Source organism: Micromys minutus (assembly GCF_963924665.1).
Source record: "Micromys minutus genome assembly, chromosome: 30".
Taxonomy (NCBI): Eukaryota; Metazoa; Chordata; class Mammalia; order Rodentia; family Muridae; genus Micromys; species Micromys minutus.
The window spans coordinates 30,028,290-30,048,350 of record NC_137965.1 but is presented as its reverse complement, the minus strand read 5'-3'; the positions used below and the strand labels follow the sequence as shown (position 1 = coordinate 30,048,350).

The 20,061-nt window shown below is 47.0% G+C and overlaps 1 protein-coding gene across 1 annotated transcript; it reads right to left on the bottom strand.

The window, feature by feature from the left end:
* Positions 1 to 1,846: 1,846 nt before the first annotated feature.
* LOC308439964 (uncharacterized protein) lies at positions 1,847 to 8,880 on the bottom strand (the record flags this gene model as incomplete). Its single annotated transcript, XM_080941899.1, has 6 exons — positions 1,847 to 2,754; positions 3,147 to 3,245; positions 4,296 to 4,422; positions 5,407 to 5,445; positions 7,654 to 7,827; positions 8,875 to 8,880. The coding sequence occupies 6 exons, from the start codon at positions 8,878 to 8,880 to the stop codon at positions 1,847 to 1,849; spliced, it is 1,353 nt and encodes a 450-aa protein (XP_080798025.1).
* Positions 8,881 to 20,061: the final 11,181 nt, after the last annotated feature.

The following is a 20,061-nucleotide window of genomic DNA, read 5'->3' as shown; positions in this document are numbered from 1 at the left end:
AAGTTCTAGCACAGCCTGAGAAAAAATAGAAAAGCCAAAACAAAGGGAGGCTCTGTGGGCTGCAGTCCCGGGCACGTTCATGAGCTCAAAGTTGCTTCACTGCAGGTCTCTCCAGGGGACTCAGGTAGGTATGTGACAGGGTGGCTGAGATGGCTCAGAGCTTAAGAGAACCTGCTGTCAAAATCCTCATCAGAGAGGCTTCATCCAGTAACTGACAGAAACGGATGCAGGGGGCTGGAGAGATGGCTCAGTGGTTAAAAACACCGACTTCTCTTCCAGAGGTCCTGAGTTCAAATCTCAGCAACCACATGGTGACTCACAACCATCTGTAATGGGATCTCATACTCTCTTCTGGTGTGTCTGAGGACAGCTACAGTGTACTCATAATACATAAAATAAATCTATCTTAAAAAAAAAAGAGCCAGAGGGGTCAAGGACACCACAAAACAGTCCACGGAATCAACTAACCTGGTCTCATAGGGGCCACAGAGACTGAAGGGACTTATATATTATGGTTGTATAAACCTGTGTTCTTGTGAGACTCCCCCTGACACTTTGTTTGTTGCTTTTGGGGTACTTTTCCTCCTACAGGGTTGCCTTGTCCAGCCTCTGTCTGTGTGCCTAGTCTTACTGTAACATGCTATGCCATGTTTGATGTCCCTAGGAGCCTGGCTCTTTTCTGAAGGAAAACAGAGAAGGGGATCTGGTGAAGGGGGGGAGGTAGAAGAAAGGAACCGAGAAGAGAGGGTGAGTGTAAACTTCAATCTTGATGTAACATATGTGAGAAGAATAAATAACTTTCACCGAAAACAAAAACCACCTGCTCCTTGCAGAGGACCTAGGTTCCATTCCCAGTGCACACAGCATATATAACGCCAATTCCAAGGGATCCAGTGACTTCCTTCTTCAGGCACCACAGACACACAAATGCACACACAGGTAAATATATAAAACATCTGGACTACAGTTTAACTGCTCCCCATCAAAGCTAGTGAAAACTGGGGCTGGAGAGATGACTCAGAGGTTATACTGTGGTTCACAACCATCTGCACCTCTAGTTCCAGAAAAGCCTGTCTTCTGATTTTTGTAGGGACAAGACAAAAATGTGGTCTACATACATAAATATATGTATACAGTAAATATATATATATGTGACCAAAGACTCATACACAAAAATAATTTATCTACCAAACAAAAAATAAACGCCCCCAAACCTACTTAAACTCAGGAGCACAACAGCAAACCTCTCAAGAGTCACAAAAGATTATACAGAAGAAAAACACATTTATTGAGGGCACTACAACACTCAGTAAAAAGAGAAGTCATATCTCAGTATTTATCCAGTATTCCTATGCCATCCAAATTCAGCAGCATGGAAACCCTACTCCACTCTGTGTAGCCAAGGACTCAACACTCCATCTCAGCTCCGTGGCAACAGTCCTCTCCATGTCCTGATAGACCTACTAGAGGAGAAAGTTTCAGTGGCGATGTCTCACAAAGGCCACTCTCAGAACTCCTCTTTAAGGTCAAGTTCAGTCCTAGGGGCTGAAGGTTAGCCAGTGGCTGAAGCTGCTCCCTACAGTATCTGCACTCGGAGACCTATGCGAGGTGTGTGTGTTGTTTTCAGAAAACACTTTGGCTCCGTCCAGAGCCTCTCCCCAAATCCAAGGGTTTAAAATAAATACATCCTCGTCCAGTGACAACTCCATTTTTTCGGGCTGGGGGTATGGGTAGATGATGCCCACATTTATCTCTGAAGTGTTCAACACGTGGTTTGTTCTGCTGAGACTTCAGGTGTCCAAGGAGATGGCTAAGGGACATCTCACCCTCACGACTCCCGAGTGCTTTATCTCGCGTGACTCTTCCGGTGTTTGTACAGGCTGGAGCTACTGCAGTAGACCTTGTCACACTCCCTGCATGCATACTGCTTTGCTACAACGTGCACTTTCATGTGCCTAATGAAGTTGTAGCTGGAATTAAAGACTCGTCCACATTCATTGCACTTGAAAGGCTTGCCATGAACTGTTAGATGTTCAATGAGCTCGGAGTTCTGGGTGAAGTACATGCCACATTCGCCACAGCTAAAAGGCTTCTCTGCAGTGTGGCTGTAGAAATGGTTCAAGAGCCCCTCCCTGCTCCTGTACGATTTCCCACACTCACTGCATTCAAAGGGCATTTCGCCAGTATGAAATCGATAATGGACCTTAAGGCCTTCTCTGCTCCTGTACGATTTCCCACATTCAGTGCACTTAAAAGGCATTTCTCCTGTGTGCAGTCCCTGATGAGAAATAAGGGAGATGTTGTGCTTGAAGGCTTTGCCACACTCACTGCACCTATAAGGCTTCTCTCCAGTGTGCATTCTGAAATGCTTAATGAGGAAGGCTTTTTGGCTGAAGGACTTCCCGCACTCGCTGCACTGAAAAGGCTTTTCTCCAGTGTGTATCTTCCAGTGCCGATTAAGGTGGGATATACTGGTAAAGATCTTGCCACAGTAAGTGCATTTGCAGTTCTTCTTCTCACTCTGAACGGCCTCTCCACTCTCAGTGTTCCTTGGGGCGTCCCCACCCCTGGAAGTCACCTGATGCCTGAGAAGACCCGAGGAGGTCTGGAGAACCGTCACATTGTCCGTGCTTAGCAAGGGTGTCTCAGCACAGCACAGCATTTGCTGCTGCAGCGTGGATAAGCCAACGCCTCCTTCTGCAGACAGACTTTGCTCAAAAGGGGCCGTTTCATTCTCCACTTTGATCCAACAACCTGAACACAGAGAAATACGGATGAGTGGCATGGAGACTGTTGGATGACAGACAGACAGACAGACAGCGCCTGTTACTCATGGTGTTCAGAGAGGACAGGGCTCATCACCATGCTGTATTTGTCAAGACCATATGTTCCGGGGACCTTAGGGGCAGCAAGAATGCAAGCATGGTGGATCACAGGAAGGAGAGCTAGGGACCATAACACAAGCCCCACCAATAGCTTTCTGCAAGCCTCAGCTGCTGGAGATGCGGGACACAGGGCTGTCTAGGCCCATAAGACACGGTAACTGAAGAAGCTGCACGGAAGGACTGCCCTGGGCACACTGCACACTAACATGAGAGAGGAAAGCCTGTGCTTCAAAATGTTGCAAGGAAACAGACAAAACGCACCTGTCCATAAGCATGGAGTCAAGAATCTCAGTGCGGGTGCAGAGAGATCTCCACAGGACTCCGCCTGAGGTAAATCATGAATCCCAGAAAGTTCAAGTCCTAAAATAAAATAAAAACGAGAAGTGAGTGTTCTGTACAAGAACTGACTGATCTCCAACCCGTAATAATCGAATCTGGAAGGAATCTCTTAGGTCTGTCTGGAAGCCTCACCTGTCAAATAAAGCTGTAAGCCTAGACAGGGCAGAGTCCAAGCTATTCTAACCCATGTCCCAGTCACAGGTCCTGTGTCACCTGTAGTTTGAATCTCGCCCTGCTTGCACTGTTCCACGTGTGTCTTTAGGACGAGCTTCTCTTGGTCACCTGTTCAGGGTCCAATCTGCCTCAAGGTGACCCCTCTTCTCGGTTGTCTGCCCCTGGTTCCCTTCATGGTCTCTCTGAGACCTCTTACTTAGTTCTCCTTCACCTTCTCCTCTCTGCCCAGTCATAAGTCCCAGGCATTTATTGGCCAATCAGGACTTATTGGGGAGCATTCTTTATAGCACATTGGTTGACACAGGACCCCAAGATCAGGTTGTAGTCTGGACTGCGACACAGAACTTGGTTTGGGAATACAGAGCGTACAAGACTAACCCCAACAGTACAGAATATAGAAGCCTAATGAGAATAACCCTTATGAGTTTCTTGTAAGAAAAACACCATAAGCCCACCAGGATCACAATTCCTCGCACACTCAGACACAAAACACGTCACCTAGAGAGAGAGAGAAGTAACTGTCACAGAAATGCCATAAATTACAGGGTCAGCAGGTCAGGGAGAAAGGACCACTGTTACCATTCCTGACCTACTAGTGGTACAAATCATTATGCCCAGTACTTGGAAGGAAGAGGCAGGAGGATTTCTGTGAGTTCTAGGTAGCTTGGTTAAAACTGTGAGTTTCAGGAAACCTTGCCTCAACCAACCACCCAAACAAACATTGTCACCCCAAACTGATTACTGTTTGCTTTTACTCTTCTTAAGAGTGAAAAGGTAGTTGTGTAACAAGCCATAGGATAGTTGGGGAAAGACAGTGTTCAGAGGTCAGCTTTGGGATGAATATGTCTCTTGGTTTCTACCACACAGACATGCTCTGTCAAGACAGGAGATACTTACTCAGTGAGGACACGAGTGTGAAGATCTCCGTCATCACTGTCCGGTACAGGAGCCTTTGAGAGTCATCAAGCAGTGTCCACTCCTCCCAGGAGAAGTACACGGCCACATCCTCAAAGGACACGCAGCCCTGAACATGGGAAGATTGGGTTTGTTTATATGACGCCTCCTTGTCAGGGACTCTTGGTATCCTTAATTCATCCCACTTAGCTTCCTACTGCAGAGGGCACCAGGCTGTGAACCTACTGACACCCAGCTGTCCTTCGGGTCCCACTAACCACTGTGCTCAGCAGCAACAGGCAAGTGGACCTGCTGGCTTTTCTAGTTCTGTGAAGAGACACCATGACCAAGGCAACCTCTAGAACAACCAGTTTATTGGGGCTTACACTCCCAGGGTGAGTGTGTAACCTTCATGGCAGGAAGCATGGCTGCAGGCACGCACAGCACTGAAACAGTAGCTGAGAGCTTACACCCTGAGCCATAGGTACCAGGCAGAGAAACCTACAGGTCCACCCCCAGTGACACACCTCCTCTAACAAGGCCATACCTCATTCTTATCTCCACCAATGGGGAGCAATTAATTATTCACGTCTATGAGGCTCTGGAGGGCAGGTTCATTGAAATCACCAGAGCTGGAGTCAATCCAAGCTGGAAGAATGCCTCTCTTTCAACTGAGAAATTCACATCGACTCCTCCCCATCACCTATATGGGTCACTGTTGTCCACTCTGTCCCTGGCACCAAGACCAGGAAGCACATGACCTCAGAGCACACGCAGGCTTCACACTGACCTTCCATTTCCACCTCAGCTGCTGTGACCCAACTCCTACCTGCCGCTCAAGCCAGAGACCTCAGGCAAACCTGAGCATTGTCAGCCCAACTCACTTCCGGGCATCCTCTAGTGTCACCGCTGGAACTTTTAGAGCTCTGAATCTTCAGCCAGTGTTTACCATGTAATCCCCGCTGTGGGTGTGGGGACCTTTCATTCTGGGCATGTGCTAGGGAAGTCCAATGGAAGGACAGAGAATCGCAAGCACATCGTCCCAGGGCACCGCAGTCCCAGAGGTCACTACGTGGGACCTGAGGAGTGTGATTCCAGGGCACCCTCCACTTACCTCTTCCTGGTTGGCAGCTTTCACTGAGTACTGGGAGACCTGTAGAAAGCAAGGCCGTGAGTAACAAGCAAGAGTGCTGCTATCCCAACGTTCGCTCAAACCCCTATCATACCTGCAGTTGGGCACCCCAACGTCCCCCTGGACTCCACCCCTTAGTGGTTGATGCTGGACAAAGGATAGGTCTCTTCCATTTGTTACCTGAGGACAAGCATGGCAGCCTGTCTCGATTACTGCTCTATTGCTGTGAAGAGGCACCATGGCCAAGGCAACTCTTACAAAAGCATTTAAGTAGGACTTCTGTACGGGCTGGTTTTGTGTCAACTTAACACAAACTGGAGTTATCACAGAGAAAGGAGCCTCGGTTGAGGAAATGCCGCCATGAGATCCAGCTGTAAGGCATTTTCTCAACTAGTGATCAACGGGGGAGGGCCCAGCCCATTGTGGGTGGTGCCATGTCTGGGCTGGTAGCATCCCTCCATGGCCTCTGCATCAGCTCCTGCTTCCTGACCTGCTTGGGTTTCTCTAGTCCTGACTTCCTCTGGTGATGAACAGTGATATAGAAGTGTAAGCTGAATAACCCTTTTCTCCCCAACTCACATTTTGGTCATGATGATTTGTGCAGGAATAGAAACCCTGACTTAAGACAGCTTGCTTCTAATAGTTTCCTGGGGATAGTTCATTATTATCCTGGTGGGAAGCGAATAGGTGTGGTTCAGGTTCAGGACCCGATGAGAGTTTTACATCCCAATATGGAAGCAGCAGGAGAGAGAGGTGGTTAGGCAGGGATACAGACAAACACTAGCCTGCATTTTCCCCAGCTATACACTTTTAACAAGGCAACACCTCTTAGTTTGTCTCAAACAATGCCACTCCCAGGTGACTAAGTATTCAAACACAAGAGCCCGTGAAAATCATTCTAATTAAAATCACCACACAATCCTAGCTCAAAAGGAAAATTATTGTCTCAAACTCAGTCCTACGTGTGAAGTACCAGTACAGGTTTCTCCTGTGCACATGACTAATGCTTGTGTCTAGAATTTCAAACACTTACACTGGATATCAGAATATATGTGTTTATCTATATACAGTTAGCTAAGAATTTGGGAGACAGGTGGTGGTGGCTTTCATCTTTAATCCTATAGAGAAAAGTTCGCCCCCCCCCAAAAAAAAACCCCAAAATGATGCAGGGCAGTGGTTGCACATGCCTTTAATGCCAGTACTAGGGAGGCAGAGGTAGGTAGATCTTTGAGTTCAAGGCTAGCTTCGTCTACAGAGTGAGTTCCAGGACAGCCGGGGCTACAAAGATAAACCCTATCTCAAAAAACAAACAAACAAACAAACAAAAAAAAAAAAAAAAAAAAAAAAACCGAAAAAACTCAAAAAACTCAGCTCCAGGGGAAAATAAGAAAGCATTGGTACTAGCTGGACATGGTGTGCACCCCTTTAACTGCAACACTTGGGAGGCAGAGGAAGGCAGATCTTCTTGAGACTGAGACCAGCTTTGGCTACATTGACCAACCAGACTTGCACCGCGAGTTAAAAGGGAAAATAGTTACACAGTAGACATTCGTTAAATGCTGAATGTTTTCACATAAATAAATAAATGGGAAAGCACTACTTTAAAGTCAGAGAGTCCGGAAGTGGAAGGTTCGGCCTTTAATCCAATCACTCTGAAGAATTTCGAGTTAGATACCAGCCTGGTTTACAGGTCCAGGACTGCCAGTACTATTGTCCTCCCCCCCCCCCCCAAAAAAAAAGATATTTGAAGACTAATCTCTACTCATATGGTCTACAACCCCAGTTCCTGCATTAGTCCACAGGATTTACCCGTCTCCATCCATATCTCTTTATCCTTGCTCAATATTTCCCCGGGGATACTTGGTAAAGTTTGAATAGACCAAGTCTCACCTCTGCTCAAATCTTCCGTGGCTACCAGTGTCTCTCTCTATAAACAAAAGTCAGCTCCTTAGGTGCACTGAGCCCTTTCCCTCATTTAATGCCAGCAGAGGTCACCCCAGGGCTCCGTCTCTGAGCTCAAGTCCGCCCACGAGTCTTGGAAGGTACAGTTCACTAGATGCTGTGAGTCAGGGGTTGGCTAGCACACAGATGTCAAAAAACATAATTTCGTTCACCGGTTCCTATAGTCGGGGATATGGGGTGGTGGGGTGGCGGGTCTGTCCTGTTGGCTCCTGACCCAGATCTCAGCGCTCTAGAACTCAGGTAGGTGGGCGATCTCTAGGCACTCACCTGCGGCAGGGCTCCACCCGCAGCCTCCACAATCACCATCGGGCTCCAGAGGATGGTGGGGCCCTGGGACGTGGCCATCCCCACTCGAAGCCTGGGTCGGATCACACGGGTTGTTGCAGACCTCAGATCCGTCTCCGAGACAGAGGACGAACGCTTCTTAACGCGCCGGCTTTCCTACCGTGGATAAAGCAGATGACACCAGTTTTCTGTGAACCATACTAACGAGTCCAGGAAGTTACAAAGAACCTCCTGCACGCAGAGCCGAAAGTCCCGCCCAACGGTTCTCGCCGTCGCTAAAATGCCCATGTTCATTGGCTGAGTTTCATGCAATGTTTTCTGGGCAATGTAGTTCTGACAGGATCAAATGAGTGAGATCTGGACCCTGTTCTTTACCTGAGGTGAGTAGGGTGTGCATTAGAAATAGGAGAGGCTGAGCTATAAGGCCAGACTTGCTGGAACTCTTAAATTACAGAACTGCAGGCAGAGGCAGGTTGATCTCTGTGTTTTAGAAGCCAGGTTGCCATACTGTGTTCCAGGCAGATAGGGCTATATTGAGAGTGTGGATTCTGTAAACCCCATCCCTCAGTTACCTGGCAATAGCCAGGTGTGCTCTGCCCCCGTGACCCGACACTATAAAAGGGGCTGCTTGCCCCCTCCTCTCTCTCTTGTCTCTTGGCCTCTTGCACTCTTGCAGCTGTCCTCTTCCCCCTTTACCCCTCCTCTTCCCCTCTGTCCTCTTTCCCCTTTACCCCTCCTCTTCCCCTCTGTCCTCTTTCCCTCCGTCCTCTTTCCCCTTTACCCCTCCTCTTCCCCTCCGTCCTCTTCCCCCTTTACCCCTCCTCTTCCCCTCTATCCTCTTTCCCTCTGTCCTCTTTCCCCTTTACCCCTCCTCTTCCCCTCCGTCCTCTTTCCCCTTTACCCCTCCTCTTCCCCTCTGTCCTCTTTCCCTCCGTCCTCTTCCCCCTTTACCCCTCCTCTTCCCCTCTGACCTCTTTCCCCTTTACTCCTCCTCCCCCCCCCTTTCCTCCACGTGCTCATGGCCGGCCTCTACTCTTCTGTTCCTCTCTTCTCTCTCTCTTTGCCTCTACTATCCTCTTAACTCTCCCATGACCTGAATAAACTCTATTCTGTACTATGCCGTGTGACTGGTCCCTCAGGGGGAAGGGATTCCCAGCATGGACCTCCCGGAGGCATCTCCCTTGCTTCCAGGCCTAGCCGCACCTCCATGGGCCATATCTCCCCAATTCTCTTCATTCTTCTAACAGGCCTTGTTTTTATTTAACGTCTAGAAATGCCTAAGGCGGGAAAAGTTGAATTTTGCATGTGAGACATTTGCCTTGTGTTCTTATCAGGTCTCCGAACTAGTAAACACAGGAATAGCGACAGTGGAAGAGGGGGAAAGGACATGTTTGGACTGGAACCAACTTTCATCATGGGACTCTAGATTCAGATGCTTTTCACACCAGTCCGGAGTCAGGATTAACTTTTCTGTTGTGCATGCTCAGGGAGAATTACGGGAACATGGGATTCAGTTTAGCAAACTTCTGTTGTGGCACCGAGACTGCTCCGGGAAATGCGAACACAGTAATCACCGCACTGTCCTCAGGAGCCCGGTTAATTTCACACACACCCCGCTTCTCCACGGCTCACTTCTGCACCTGTCTGGGCTCCATGGTGCACGTTGTTGAACTACTTTTACCCAGAAGATGGCGCACACACCTTTCATCCCAGCACTTGAGAGGCAGAGACCGGTAGATGTTTGAGTGCAAAGCTAACTTGTTCTACAGAGCGAGTTCCAGTGCTACACAAAGAAAGAAAAACAAGGCTGGAAGGTAGGAGAGGAGAAAGATTTTTGTCTTTAGGCACCTAGACAGGGCTGACCTCTGCTCCAGTCACAGAAGGCTTTGTTTCTTATCTTTACTCTTCTGAAGATTGTATTTACTTTCTGTGCCGATACCGCTTCTGTAAAATGTGAGTGTAAACACAACAGACTTTGCGAGCAATGTGGCAAGCATTTTTTTCATTTTTTAAAGATTTATTTATTTAATGTATGTGAATACACTGTAGATCTCTTCAGACACACCAGAAAAGGGCATCTGATCCCATTACAAATGGCTGTGAGCCACCGTGTGGTTGCTGGGAATTGAACTCAGGACCTCTGGGAGAGCAGTCAGTGCTCTAACCACTGAGCCATCTTTCCAGCCCTAGCCCTTCTTTAGAACTGCTTATATCGCCAAGTGTCTTGTCTTCCCCTCCCTCCTTTCCTTTCTTCTCCCTCCTTCCCTCCCTCCCTCCCTCCCTCTCTCCCTTCCTCCCTCCTCCCCCTCTTGAGATAGGGTCTCTATATGCTCCTGACTGGCCTGGAGCCCAGAGATCTGCCTGCTCTGCCTCCCAAGTACTGGGGATAAAAGCTTGAACCACATTGTCCTTCAATATGTGGTATTTTCGTTTACATTGGACTTTAAGAATTTTTAAATTGTCCTCCTGATTTCTTCAACAACCCACCAATCACTCAAAAGCTGTGTCCAATTGCCTTTCCTTTGCCTACTTTGTATATTTTGGTTTTATCTGACTGTGACATGAGTAGATAGAAGTGACAATTTTGATTATTTTGTATTTTTGAAGATACCACTTATGCCAGGAGTAGCGCTGCACACCTTTAATCCCAGGGCTTGGGAGGCAGAGGCAGGTGGAACTTTGTGAGTTCCAGGCCAGCTAGGGCCGTGGCACAGAGAACCATGTCTTAAAAATGAAACAAAACAGAACAAAGGCATCATTTATATTCTACAATGTGATCTATGTCAGAAAAAGCCCCATGAGCTGCGGAGAATTAGTCTTCAATAGTTGTTGCTTTAAACATTTTTTAATGGTAGTATGTATAGGTGCATTTTATACCTGTGCACCACCAGCCCATTTATGACAGTCCGAAATCTCTTGCAATTTAATTCTTCACTTGATTTTCTTTTAATCTAAGTGACCGCTCTTCTGATGACAATGAGGTATTGAAGTCGCCCTACTTATCTGTTCACGTCTAGCTATGTTTATTTTAGAAAATAAAGGACCCTAACTGGTGTATGTATAAACACATCTCCAACTTCTTAACAGATCATTCCTCTTGTTAATATGTTGTTGCATGTTTTATCTAATCTAATCTAATCTTAGAAAAAGTATAATTTATCAGATGAACGTATTAACTGCTCATGGCTAGTTTTTGTGTTCCATGTGATTTGTATATTGTTTTATATCTTCTATAATGTCTTATATCTTTTATTTTCAACCTCTTTGCCAGTGACCTTATTTATTGAGGACGAAGACGAGTAAGACTTTGTTTTCAACCCAAGCAATTGGCCTTTGGCTTATAACTAGAGCGTTTATACTCTTAGCAGATGGTTAATTACTGGGGACTGTTTGTTGGCTCTGGAATTTTGCTGGTTGTTTGTTTGTTCATTTCTTCCCCCTTACTCCTTTTTTGAGATTTCCTGGTTTAGTGAGTGGGTCATGAGTGACTCAGTCCTGGTTCTTTTTATTCACGCTGTCCTCCTCCTCATTCTTCTTTCTCTTCTTCTTTTTCTCTTTCTTTTTCCTTTTTGGTGTTTCAAGACACTTTCCTCTGTGGAGCCCTGGTTCTCCTGGAGCTGACTTTGTCGACCCCTCTGCGCTCAAGCTCACAGAGATCCACCTGCTTCTCCTCCCCCGTGCTGGGAGTTAAGGTGTGTGCCACCACCACCTGGCCTGGATTCTTTATTATGCACTCACAATTAAGAACACCTTTCTTCAAACAGAGCACACACATGCAAGTCTATAATCACAGAATCTGGGATTTCAAGGAGGATTATGTATTCAAGACCATCTCCAACCTGAACTACAATAGACGAGGCTTCAAAACATCAACTGTTACAGGAGCTGAGGTGGCTCAGCAGGGAACGTACTTGTGACCAAGCTTGACAAGCTGAGGACATCCACATGTACACTATGGTCTGTTTGTGCCTCCCACTCTCGTGCAAATTTGCTAAGATGTAAGTGTGGGTACAGTTCTTTACATGTGTTCTGTGTGCTGGGTTGGTGATCATTGGTGCCTAGCTTTGTGCCTATGCCGACACACTTTTGTTTCCACATGAAGTTTACGAGTCGAAACTGCTGTTCATGGCGTCTTGGTTACCAGTTTTGTTCATCCAGTGCCAGACATTCATCATTTCAGGCTTTCCTGGGTTTTCTGAGCACGGTGATAAAGTTCTGAGAGGCTCCCCTTTCTCAGTGAATTGGCATTTGCCATCAGTGGCTTTGCCACTGATTTTCACTTTGTAATTTCTCCTTTACAAGTGTGTCACGGAGATTCCTCTCTTGCATTTAAGGTAAACACGTGATTGAATGTCCCTTTCTTCCTTAGCTCTGTGAAGTCATATGGTACCATTTCATTGAGTGGCTCTTCTAGTCTTTTAGATTTCTTTTTGTTAACGTGTTTGAAGATTTAACAATACATGAGTGTTTTGTCTGCATGAGTGTGAGCCTTCTGTGCTACCTTTTAGATAGTGATTAGCCACAGTGTGATAGGTGCTAGAAAGTGAACCTAAGATAAGAACAAGTTATCTTAACCATTGAGCCATCTCTCTAGCCCCCTTAGGTTTTTATTTCAAGTCTTCCTTCTGCCCTTGATATTCATGGTTTGGCCTTTTGCTTGTGTCTCATAATTCATCACAATAATGCTTGTTTATGCTTTAGGGTCTTACTATGCACTGTGGCTGGTTTGGAGCTCACTATGTAGACCATACTACTATATAACTCCGAAAGATCTACTTGCCTCTGTCTCCCAAGTGATGGGGTTGGATTAATGGCTTGCACAACCTCATATTGACCCTGTCCCATTTCATTCTTTTAAGACAGGTTTTTGTGGATTAGGCTGGCCTCCATCTTTGTAGCTCAGGATAACTTTGAACTTTCCGAGCCATGTGCCTCGCTGCCCTAAATGTGTGAGCATCACCTCTGGATTATATGCTTCTGAGAATCAAACCCAGGACCATGTATGTGCTATGCAAGCCCTCTACTAAGTGAACCCAACCTTACCACCCTTATGTTTTGACCTCACCATTATGTTGGGCTGTTTAAAAAGAGTCTCACAGCTTGAGCGATGGCTCAGAAGCTGAGAGTATGTTTTGTTCTTACAGAAGACAAGGTGAACTTCCAGTGCTCATCTGGTGTCTTCCAGCTGCTTTTATTGGGTGTCTGTGTGTCTGTTTATGCACACGCCTGCCACACCACTGACTGACACACCTACCATCTAACTCATGCAGACTTTTGACCATAGTATTTAAAATATTAAAGTGTAATAGTTTGCACATATACTATGTTGATAAATTCCTGCTCAGATCTCAGTCCCTCGACTGGCTTACGATGTACTGACACACCTTAGTGCGTGCTTTATTGTTCTATTTTATTTTTTCTTTTATACATCACGAGGCCTTCATGTGGCTAGACTTTACCCACCAATGTGTCATGTTCATTTGCTAACACATGATCCGCTTGCTGTCCCTGGAAAGCATGGCAGGTAAAGTCCACTGTATACCAGACAAAAGTACAAGGCCAACAGTATCTCACAGCACACTAAGGCCTCTGCAGAAGGCCCTCCCCTTGAGTGTGGGAAGGTATGAGTGAGCAGAGCTCTGTGCAGACACTACAAGATCCTATGTCACATGCCTACACAAACCCACGGACGTACCAACTCTATAATAACACAGGAAGGGAATGCCAAATTAAGCTACAATTACATGCTACCACACGGCTACTAAAATGATTCAAATGAACACCACCTGGTTTACAGAGTGACAGGGAGGATGTGAGGAACCAGTATTTGATAGGCTGCAGGAGGAAGTCTGAAACACACAGCCACTTAGAACAGAATCTGGTGACTTCTTAAAACTTGGGCTGGAGAGAAGGTTCAGTATGTAAGTTCACACGTTACCCTTGCGGAGGATCTGGGTTCCATTTCCAGCCAACATACCGGTTCATACCCATCTGTAATTCCAGTTCTAGGAATTCAATGCCCTTTTTTGAGCCTTTATAGTCACCAGGCATCTATTCAGTGTATATACATATACACATACAAAATATTCACACCTGCAAAAACAACAGACACTTAAAATATATGGGCTATGCGTCTACAAGAGAGCCAAAGGTGCTACTCAGAGCTGGTCCCCAGCAAAATTAATGACACTTAAAAACACAATAGTCATGAAAGCTTTACAGTAAATGACCATTTATCCCAGGGACTGTAATACTCAGTGAGGAATAAAAAGCAGGCAAACAAACAGCAGCAGCAACAACAACAGAAATATGTCCTATTTCAACAGAGGCCACTCTCCTCTTCCTCCATTCAAACTCAGTAACATGGAGCCTCCACTGCACACTGGCGCAGTCAGAACACGGCTTCCTCTCGCTTCCCCAGACAGCACTAACTTCTTAGGAATAAGAAGAGGGCACTTATTTTAATCTTGCCTATGTTCTTTGATGAGTAACTTTCAATCTCTGGCTTCCTCACAAAGGCCACTCTCAGGACTTCTGCTCAAGGTCACGTTCACTCCTAAGGCTGAACAAGCTTGGTCAATGGCTGAAGCTTTCTCTACGCTCTCCGTGTTCACAAGCCTATCTGGGTTGTGTGTGTGTTGCTAATAAGAGCAGACTTTGCTCAAAGCCTTCCCCAGAATCAGTGGGTTCATGACACACCCCAGCACTCTGGCCTCTTAGGTTGAACAGGATGGACGTGTGCGTGAAGGCTCCCCACATTTGAAGCACTCTTGACGTTTGTCCGGGGAACATCCTCTGTGCACATAGGGTAGATGACGGGAACTATTTCTCATGGTCACTGCCCTCACTACCTTCTTCAGTGTGAATCTTACGGTGTCTAGAAAGTCCAGTCCTGTAGCAGAACACTCTCCCACATTCCTTACACTCATGGTGCTTCGCTGCGGTGTGAAATCTCTGATGTTTGATGAGGCTGTACCTCATGATGAAGAATCTCCCACACACGTTACACTTAAAGGGTTTTCCCCTGCTGTGGACCTTCCGGTGTTTCACTAGGTGCGAGTTTTTTTTAAAACCCTTCCCACACTCGCTGCACTCAAAAGGCCTTTCTCCAGTGTGCACGCGGGAATGATAAACGAGGCTGGATTTCTCCTTAAATAATTTCCCACACTCGCCGCATTTGTAAGGCTTTTCTCCGGTATGAACCAGATAATGACGCATGAGGCTGGACCTGTTCACATATGATTCCCCGCACTGCTTGCATTTATAAGGTTTCTCTCCAGTGTGAAGTCTCCGATGCCCAACAAGGGAGCGGCTGTGTTTGAAATCCTTCCCACATTCTCTGCATCGAAAGGGCTTTTCTCCAGTGTGAACTTTCGAGTGTTGATTCAGATCAGCCTTTTGGATGAAGGACTTCTCACATTCGCTACACTTAAAAGGCTTTTCTCCAGTGTGTATCCTCCGGTGTCGAAGAAACAGCGACCTACAATCGAAGGATTTGCCACAGTCGCAGCATTTGTATTTCTTCTCACTGTCAGTGGCCTTTCGTTTCTTGGTGCTTCTGGGTCGCTCCCCATCACTGCGAGTCACACGCTGCCTGGGAGGCCCTGAAAGAGCGTGGGGGTCCACTGTATTGTCTGTGCTTTGTAAAGTCTTCCCTGATTGGTCACTTTTGTTTCTCTTCGAAACCGGAATTCTGAGCTCTGCTCTTCCTAAGGGTTTCTCAGCACCGCTCGGCTGCGGCACTTGAAGCATGCTTGCCTTAGGCCCGCCTGCTGTTGTCGAACGGGTCTGCTCACACGGAATCTTTGCAAGCTCCACTCCTTTGCCGCAGCGCAGAAAGAAATCCAGAGAAACAATGGTAAAGGACACACAGACTTTGAAATGCAACAAAGACAAGTGATCGACACCTGAGACTTCTCACCAAAACTTCAGGATGGGAACGGATGAAGCTGGAAGAACCCTGTCAGGTAGCAACCCAGGAAAAGGGGCAGCACAAGCAGGAGTGCTGGGACCCGAACTTCCTTCCCCAGAAAATGGCTTTCTGAGGAGCCTCAAATGGACCCTGTCCTGATTGGGTTGGGTTTGCTTTTGGTTTTGGTTTTTCCTCTCCTCGACAAACGTTAGGGTCATCTAAGAGTAGGGAACCTCAATTGAAAATAAAAATGCTTCCATAAAATAATCATCAAGGGCCATTTTCTTGATTAATGATTGATGTGGGTAAGCCCACCTCATTTCCAGTGGTGCCACCCTTGGCCAGGGTGATCCTGGATGACCATGCCGTGAGGAGCAAGCCAGTAAGCCATGTTCTCTTGTGGTCTCTTCAGTTCTTGCCTGGAGCTTCTGCCTTGAATTATTCTTGTTGATAGACTTTTATCAGGAAATGTAAGATGAAATAAACTCTTTCGCCTTCTAAGTTGCCTCTGGTCATGATTTATGATAGCAATAAAAAAATCAAAGACAGAGATGTTCAACACAGCACAGAGGGTTGTGTCTTAGTCAGGGTTTCTATTCCTGCACAAACATAATGACCAAGAAGCAAGTTAGGGAGGAAAGGGTTTATTCAGCTTACACTTCCATATTGCTGTTCATCACCAGAGGAAGTCAGGACTGGAACTCAATCAGGTCAGGAAGCAGGAGCTGATGCAGAGGCCATGGAGGGATGTCACTTACTGGCTCGCTTCCCCTGGCTTGCTCAGCCTGCTTTCTTATAGAATCAGGGTCTACCAGCCCAGCGATGGCTCCACCCACAATGGGCTGGGCCAGGGATGGCTCCACCCACAACGGGCTGGGTCAGGGATGGCTCCACCCACAATGGGCTGGGCCCTCTCCCCTTGATCACTAGTTGAGAAAATGCCTTACAGCTGGATCTCATGGAGGCTCATTTCCTCAGCTGAGGCTCCTTTCTCTGTGATAACTGCAGCTTGTGTCAAGGTGACACAAAACCAGCCAGTACACCCATCCAATACAATACCTGGAGAACTCGTTTTCAAGGACTGCTCAGGACACTTGTACAACCTAACAACATAATTAAGGAAAGCCTGTGTTTTACAGTGTTACAAGGGAGCAGGCAAAACACACCCTAGACTCAGGTGAGAGATAGCCCTGGACAAGAGAAAACAGCGATGACTGGTAGATGGGCACACAGCCAGATGGGCTCGACTACAGTCCTTTGCCTTGGCACCAAAACAGAACCAATAGAAAGGTACTTCTTACGAACACATCTAGAACGCACACATCAGCAACCTCCACCCTCCAAATGCACTTACTTGGAGTCAGAAATCTGAGGGCAGGGATGAAGTGATCCCCTGAAGACTCCAGCTGAGTGATGTCAGTCCCAGAAGGTACAAGTCCTAAGGTAAAATGCAGGAAAGGGGAATCTCCCATTCTAAGATAGAGTGGTGTAACTCATGCAATCCACGGGAAAGAAAACAACAAAGACACCTTTATGGGGGTCTGAATGAAAATGGTACCCATAGACTCGTAGGGAGTGGTATTATTGGAGGTGTGGCCTCGTTGAAATAGAAGTGGTCTTGCTGGAGGAAGTGTGTCACTGGTGGTGGGTTTTGAGGTCTTAGATGCTCAAGCCAGGCCTAGTGTCTTACTCTCTTTCTCTCTCTTCTAGCTGCTTTCAGATTTAGATGTAGAACTCGCAGCATCATGTCTGCCTGCGTGCTGCCATGCTTCCCAGCATGGCGACAATGGATTAAACCTCAGCACTTCAAGCCAGCCCCCATTTAAGGGTTTTTTGTTTGTTTGTTTGTTTGTTTTTGCCATGGTTATAGTGTCTTTTTCACAGCAACATAAGCTCTAAGACATCCTTAGAGAGGTCTTGCGTGGAAAGCAGTGATCAGTGCCACAATTTCTGCCACACGGAGACCCAAGCTACCCACAGGAAGAGAACAGTACCTGGGTCATAGGAATGGCAGAGGATTTACAGTGTCACCACATGGAGAAGCCACCAGTGCAAAGTCTATTAAAATATTCTAAGACTCCTCACTTTGGGCTGCTTCCTGTGTGCCTTTGCTATATAAGAGAGAGAAGATGGTAGTGTACCATGCCCAGGTCTCCCACCTGTCCTTCCCGCTCCATGACAGTGGGGACAGAATCAATGCCCATGGCCAGATTTGGGAAGGAGACCTCTCTCTACAGAAAGGAGCCAAGCCCAGTCAGGATGCTCTTACAGAATGGCGTGGGGTGGAGCTTACCCGATGAGGACATCAGAACGAAGACCTCCATCATCACGTGGTGGTACAGACGCCTCTGAGAGTCATCCAATAGTCTCCATTCCTCCCTCAAGAAGTAGACGGCCACATCACTAAAGGCCACACCACCCTGCCCCAACAGAACACCGAGTTAATAACACGTTTCCTTCCCTTGGACTTTTGACATCCCAGAGACGGCCACGCTCATTTAGATTCGTGCTTCAGAGGACTCCGGACCTGTCATCCACTGACACTCAGTGTCTACCCGAGGTTGCAGTGAACACTGTATTCAGCACCAGCCACAAACAGGTAGACAGACAAACGAAATTTACCCAGTCTCTTTGATAAGGAACATTCCATCTTTCTACCAGACAATTATATAGGTTTCCTCACATCATGTCAAGCAGGTATGTCCAGATTTGAGCCGCTGCTCTCCACTGTCCCCCTGGCTCATGAGCTTGGACATGTGCACCTCTAGTCACACTTTCTGCCACCATGCATATCACCCTTCAGAACGTCCTTCCATTTTCATTTCAGATTCAAGCCTGCAGCTCCTCACTACTGTACCTCACCCAACTGCTGCCTTCCACCACACCCAGCAGATCTCAAGCACAGCTGAGGGCTTCCGAGCATTCCTAATCCATCTCACTTCCCGGCATTTTCTAATAGTCGCCACTGGAGCTTGAACACCCCCAATCTTAAGGAAGTGGCTCCCTATAAATGGGACCTGTCCATATAATTCCTGCTCTGGACTCAGAGACCTTATCTCCTATAATTAGAACATTTATGGAAATCAGATGGAAAGACAGGAGAATAATATCAAGCAAAGAGTCCCACAGCATTGTAATCCCAGCCATCACTTATGTGGGAATTGAGAAATGTGAATTCCTGCAGCTCTATCCATTTACCTCTCCACAGTCAGTAGATGTCTTTGCACTTACTGAAACCTGTGAATACGAAAACAAAGCCTCCCGTGGCCCTTAACAGGTCTTACACACACAGGGCTTCCCAGGCTCCTTAGTGGGCGTGTATGCCGTCTGGAAACTCCAACTAACATCCCAGCTCGCACGGCACTTTAGATCTGGGCAATGGGGGGCGTGATCACGTGGTACGCACCTTCGCCTGGGCACTCTGGCCAGCTACTGCAGTCTGATTCTGCGGGGCAGTTGGGTCCATGGACATGGCTATTCTCCCGAGGCCTGCAACTAATCACAAGGGGTCCTCGTAAACTTCAAACCCGTCTCGGTGCTAGACGACAAAGCCTCGCTCCTCTCGCGCCTTCCAGTCCTGGACAGAGAGCTGTAAAACCAATTTTCTTTTGACCTGACGCAAGCATCCAGGAAGATAATCACCTGTATGCAACCATTAAGTCCCTTTCTTTTTCCCTTCCTCCCCCTTCCCCTTTTTTTCTCCTGTTAAAGCCCTAGGAAGCGCCAGTTTCTATTGGTTAAGCCCTTCTGCGCTGTCCCTTCTGGGTAATGTAGTTCAGACAGCGTGCACCCTGGAACCCTGACCGCTGCTGCAGATGTGTAAGCAGGAGAAGCGATATGCAAGGATATAAAGTGACTCCTGCAGACGCTGCCTTGCCTACAGATGCACCAGTGTTTCAACTCCCTGATCATCAAAGATAAAGTGTATCCTGGGTCTGACTCCGGCATGCATTAGCAAATTTCTCTTGGCAGAAGGAAACTCAGCTTAAAAGCCAGTGGTGACAATTCCATATCTGATGTGTAAAGATGTGAAAACAGTCCGAATTTTGAAAACAGGTTTGCGCAATTCCAAGACTAATTATCCATTCCCCTCCACCTGAATTCTTGTCTTTTCTCATAGGTGTCCATTATGGCAGGGCAACACACACACACACACACACACACACACACACACACACACACACACACACAGGGACCCCTGCATCTTTTCCTCTTCCATATTCCTACAGGACGTTGTGGGTACAGCGGATAGAAAAGATGCTAAGCCTTCATTACATGCTATTCTTCTGCCTTTGACTCCACTATTATTTCTCTGACTCTCCCGACTCTCATCTCAGCACAAAGTAACAGACAAGTCCCACTGTTTGAGACTCCAGAAGACAAGAGTTAATGAAATATTTCTGCCGTTCTGGAACACACCGGAAGTGGATGGTGAGTGTTGTGTCTGAAGAAGGTGGGAATCAGTATTGCTCCTGACC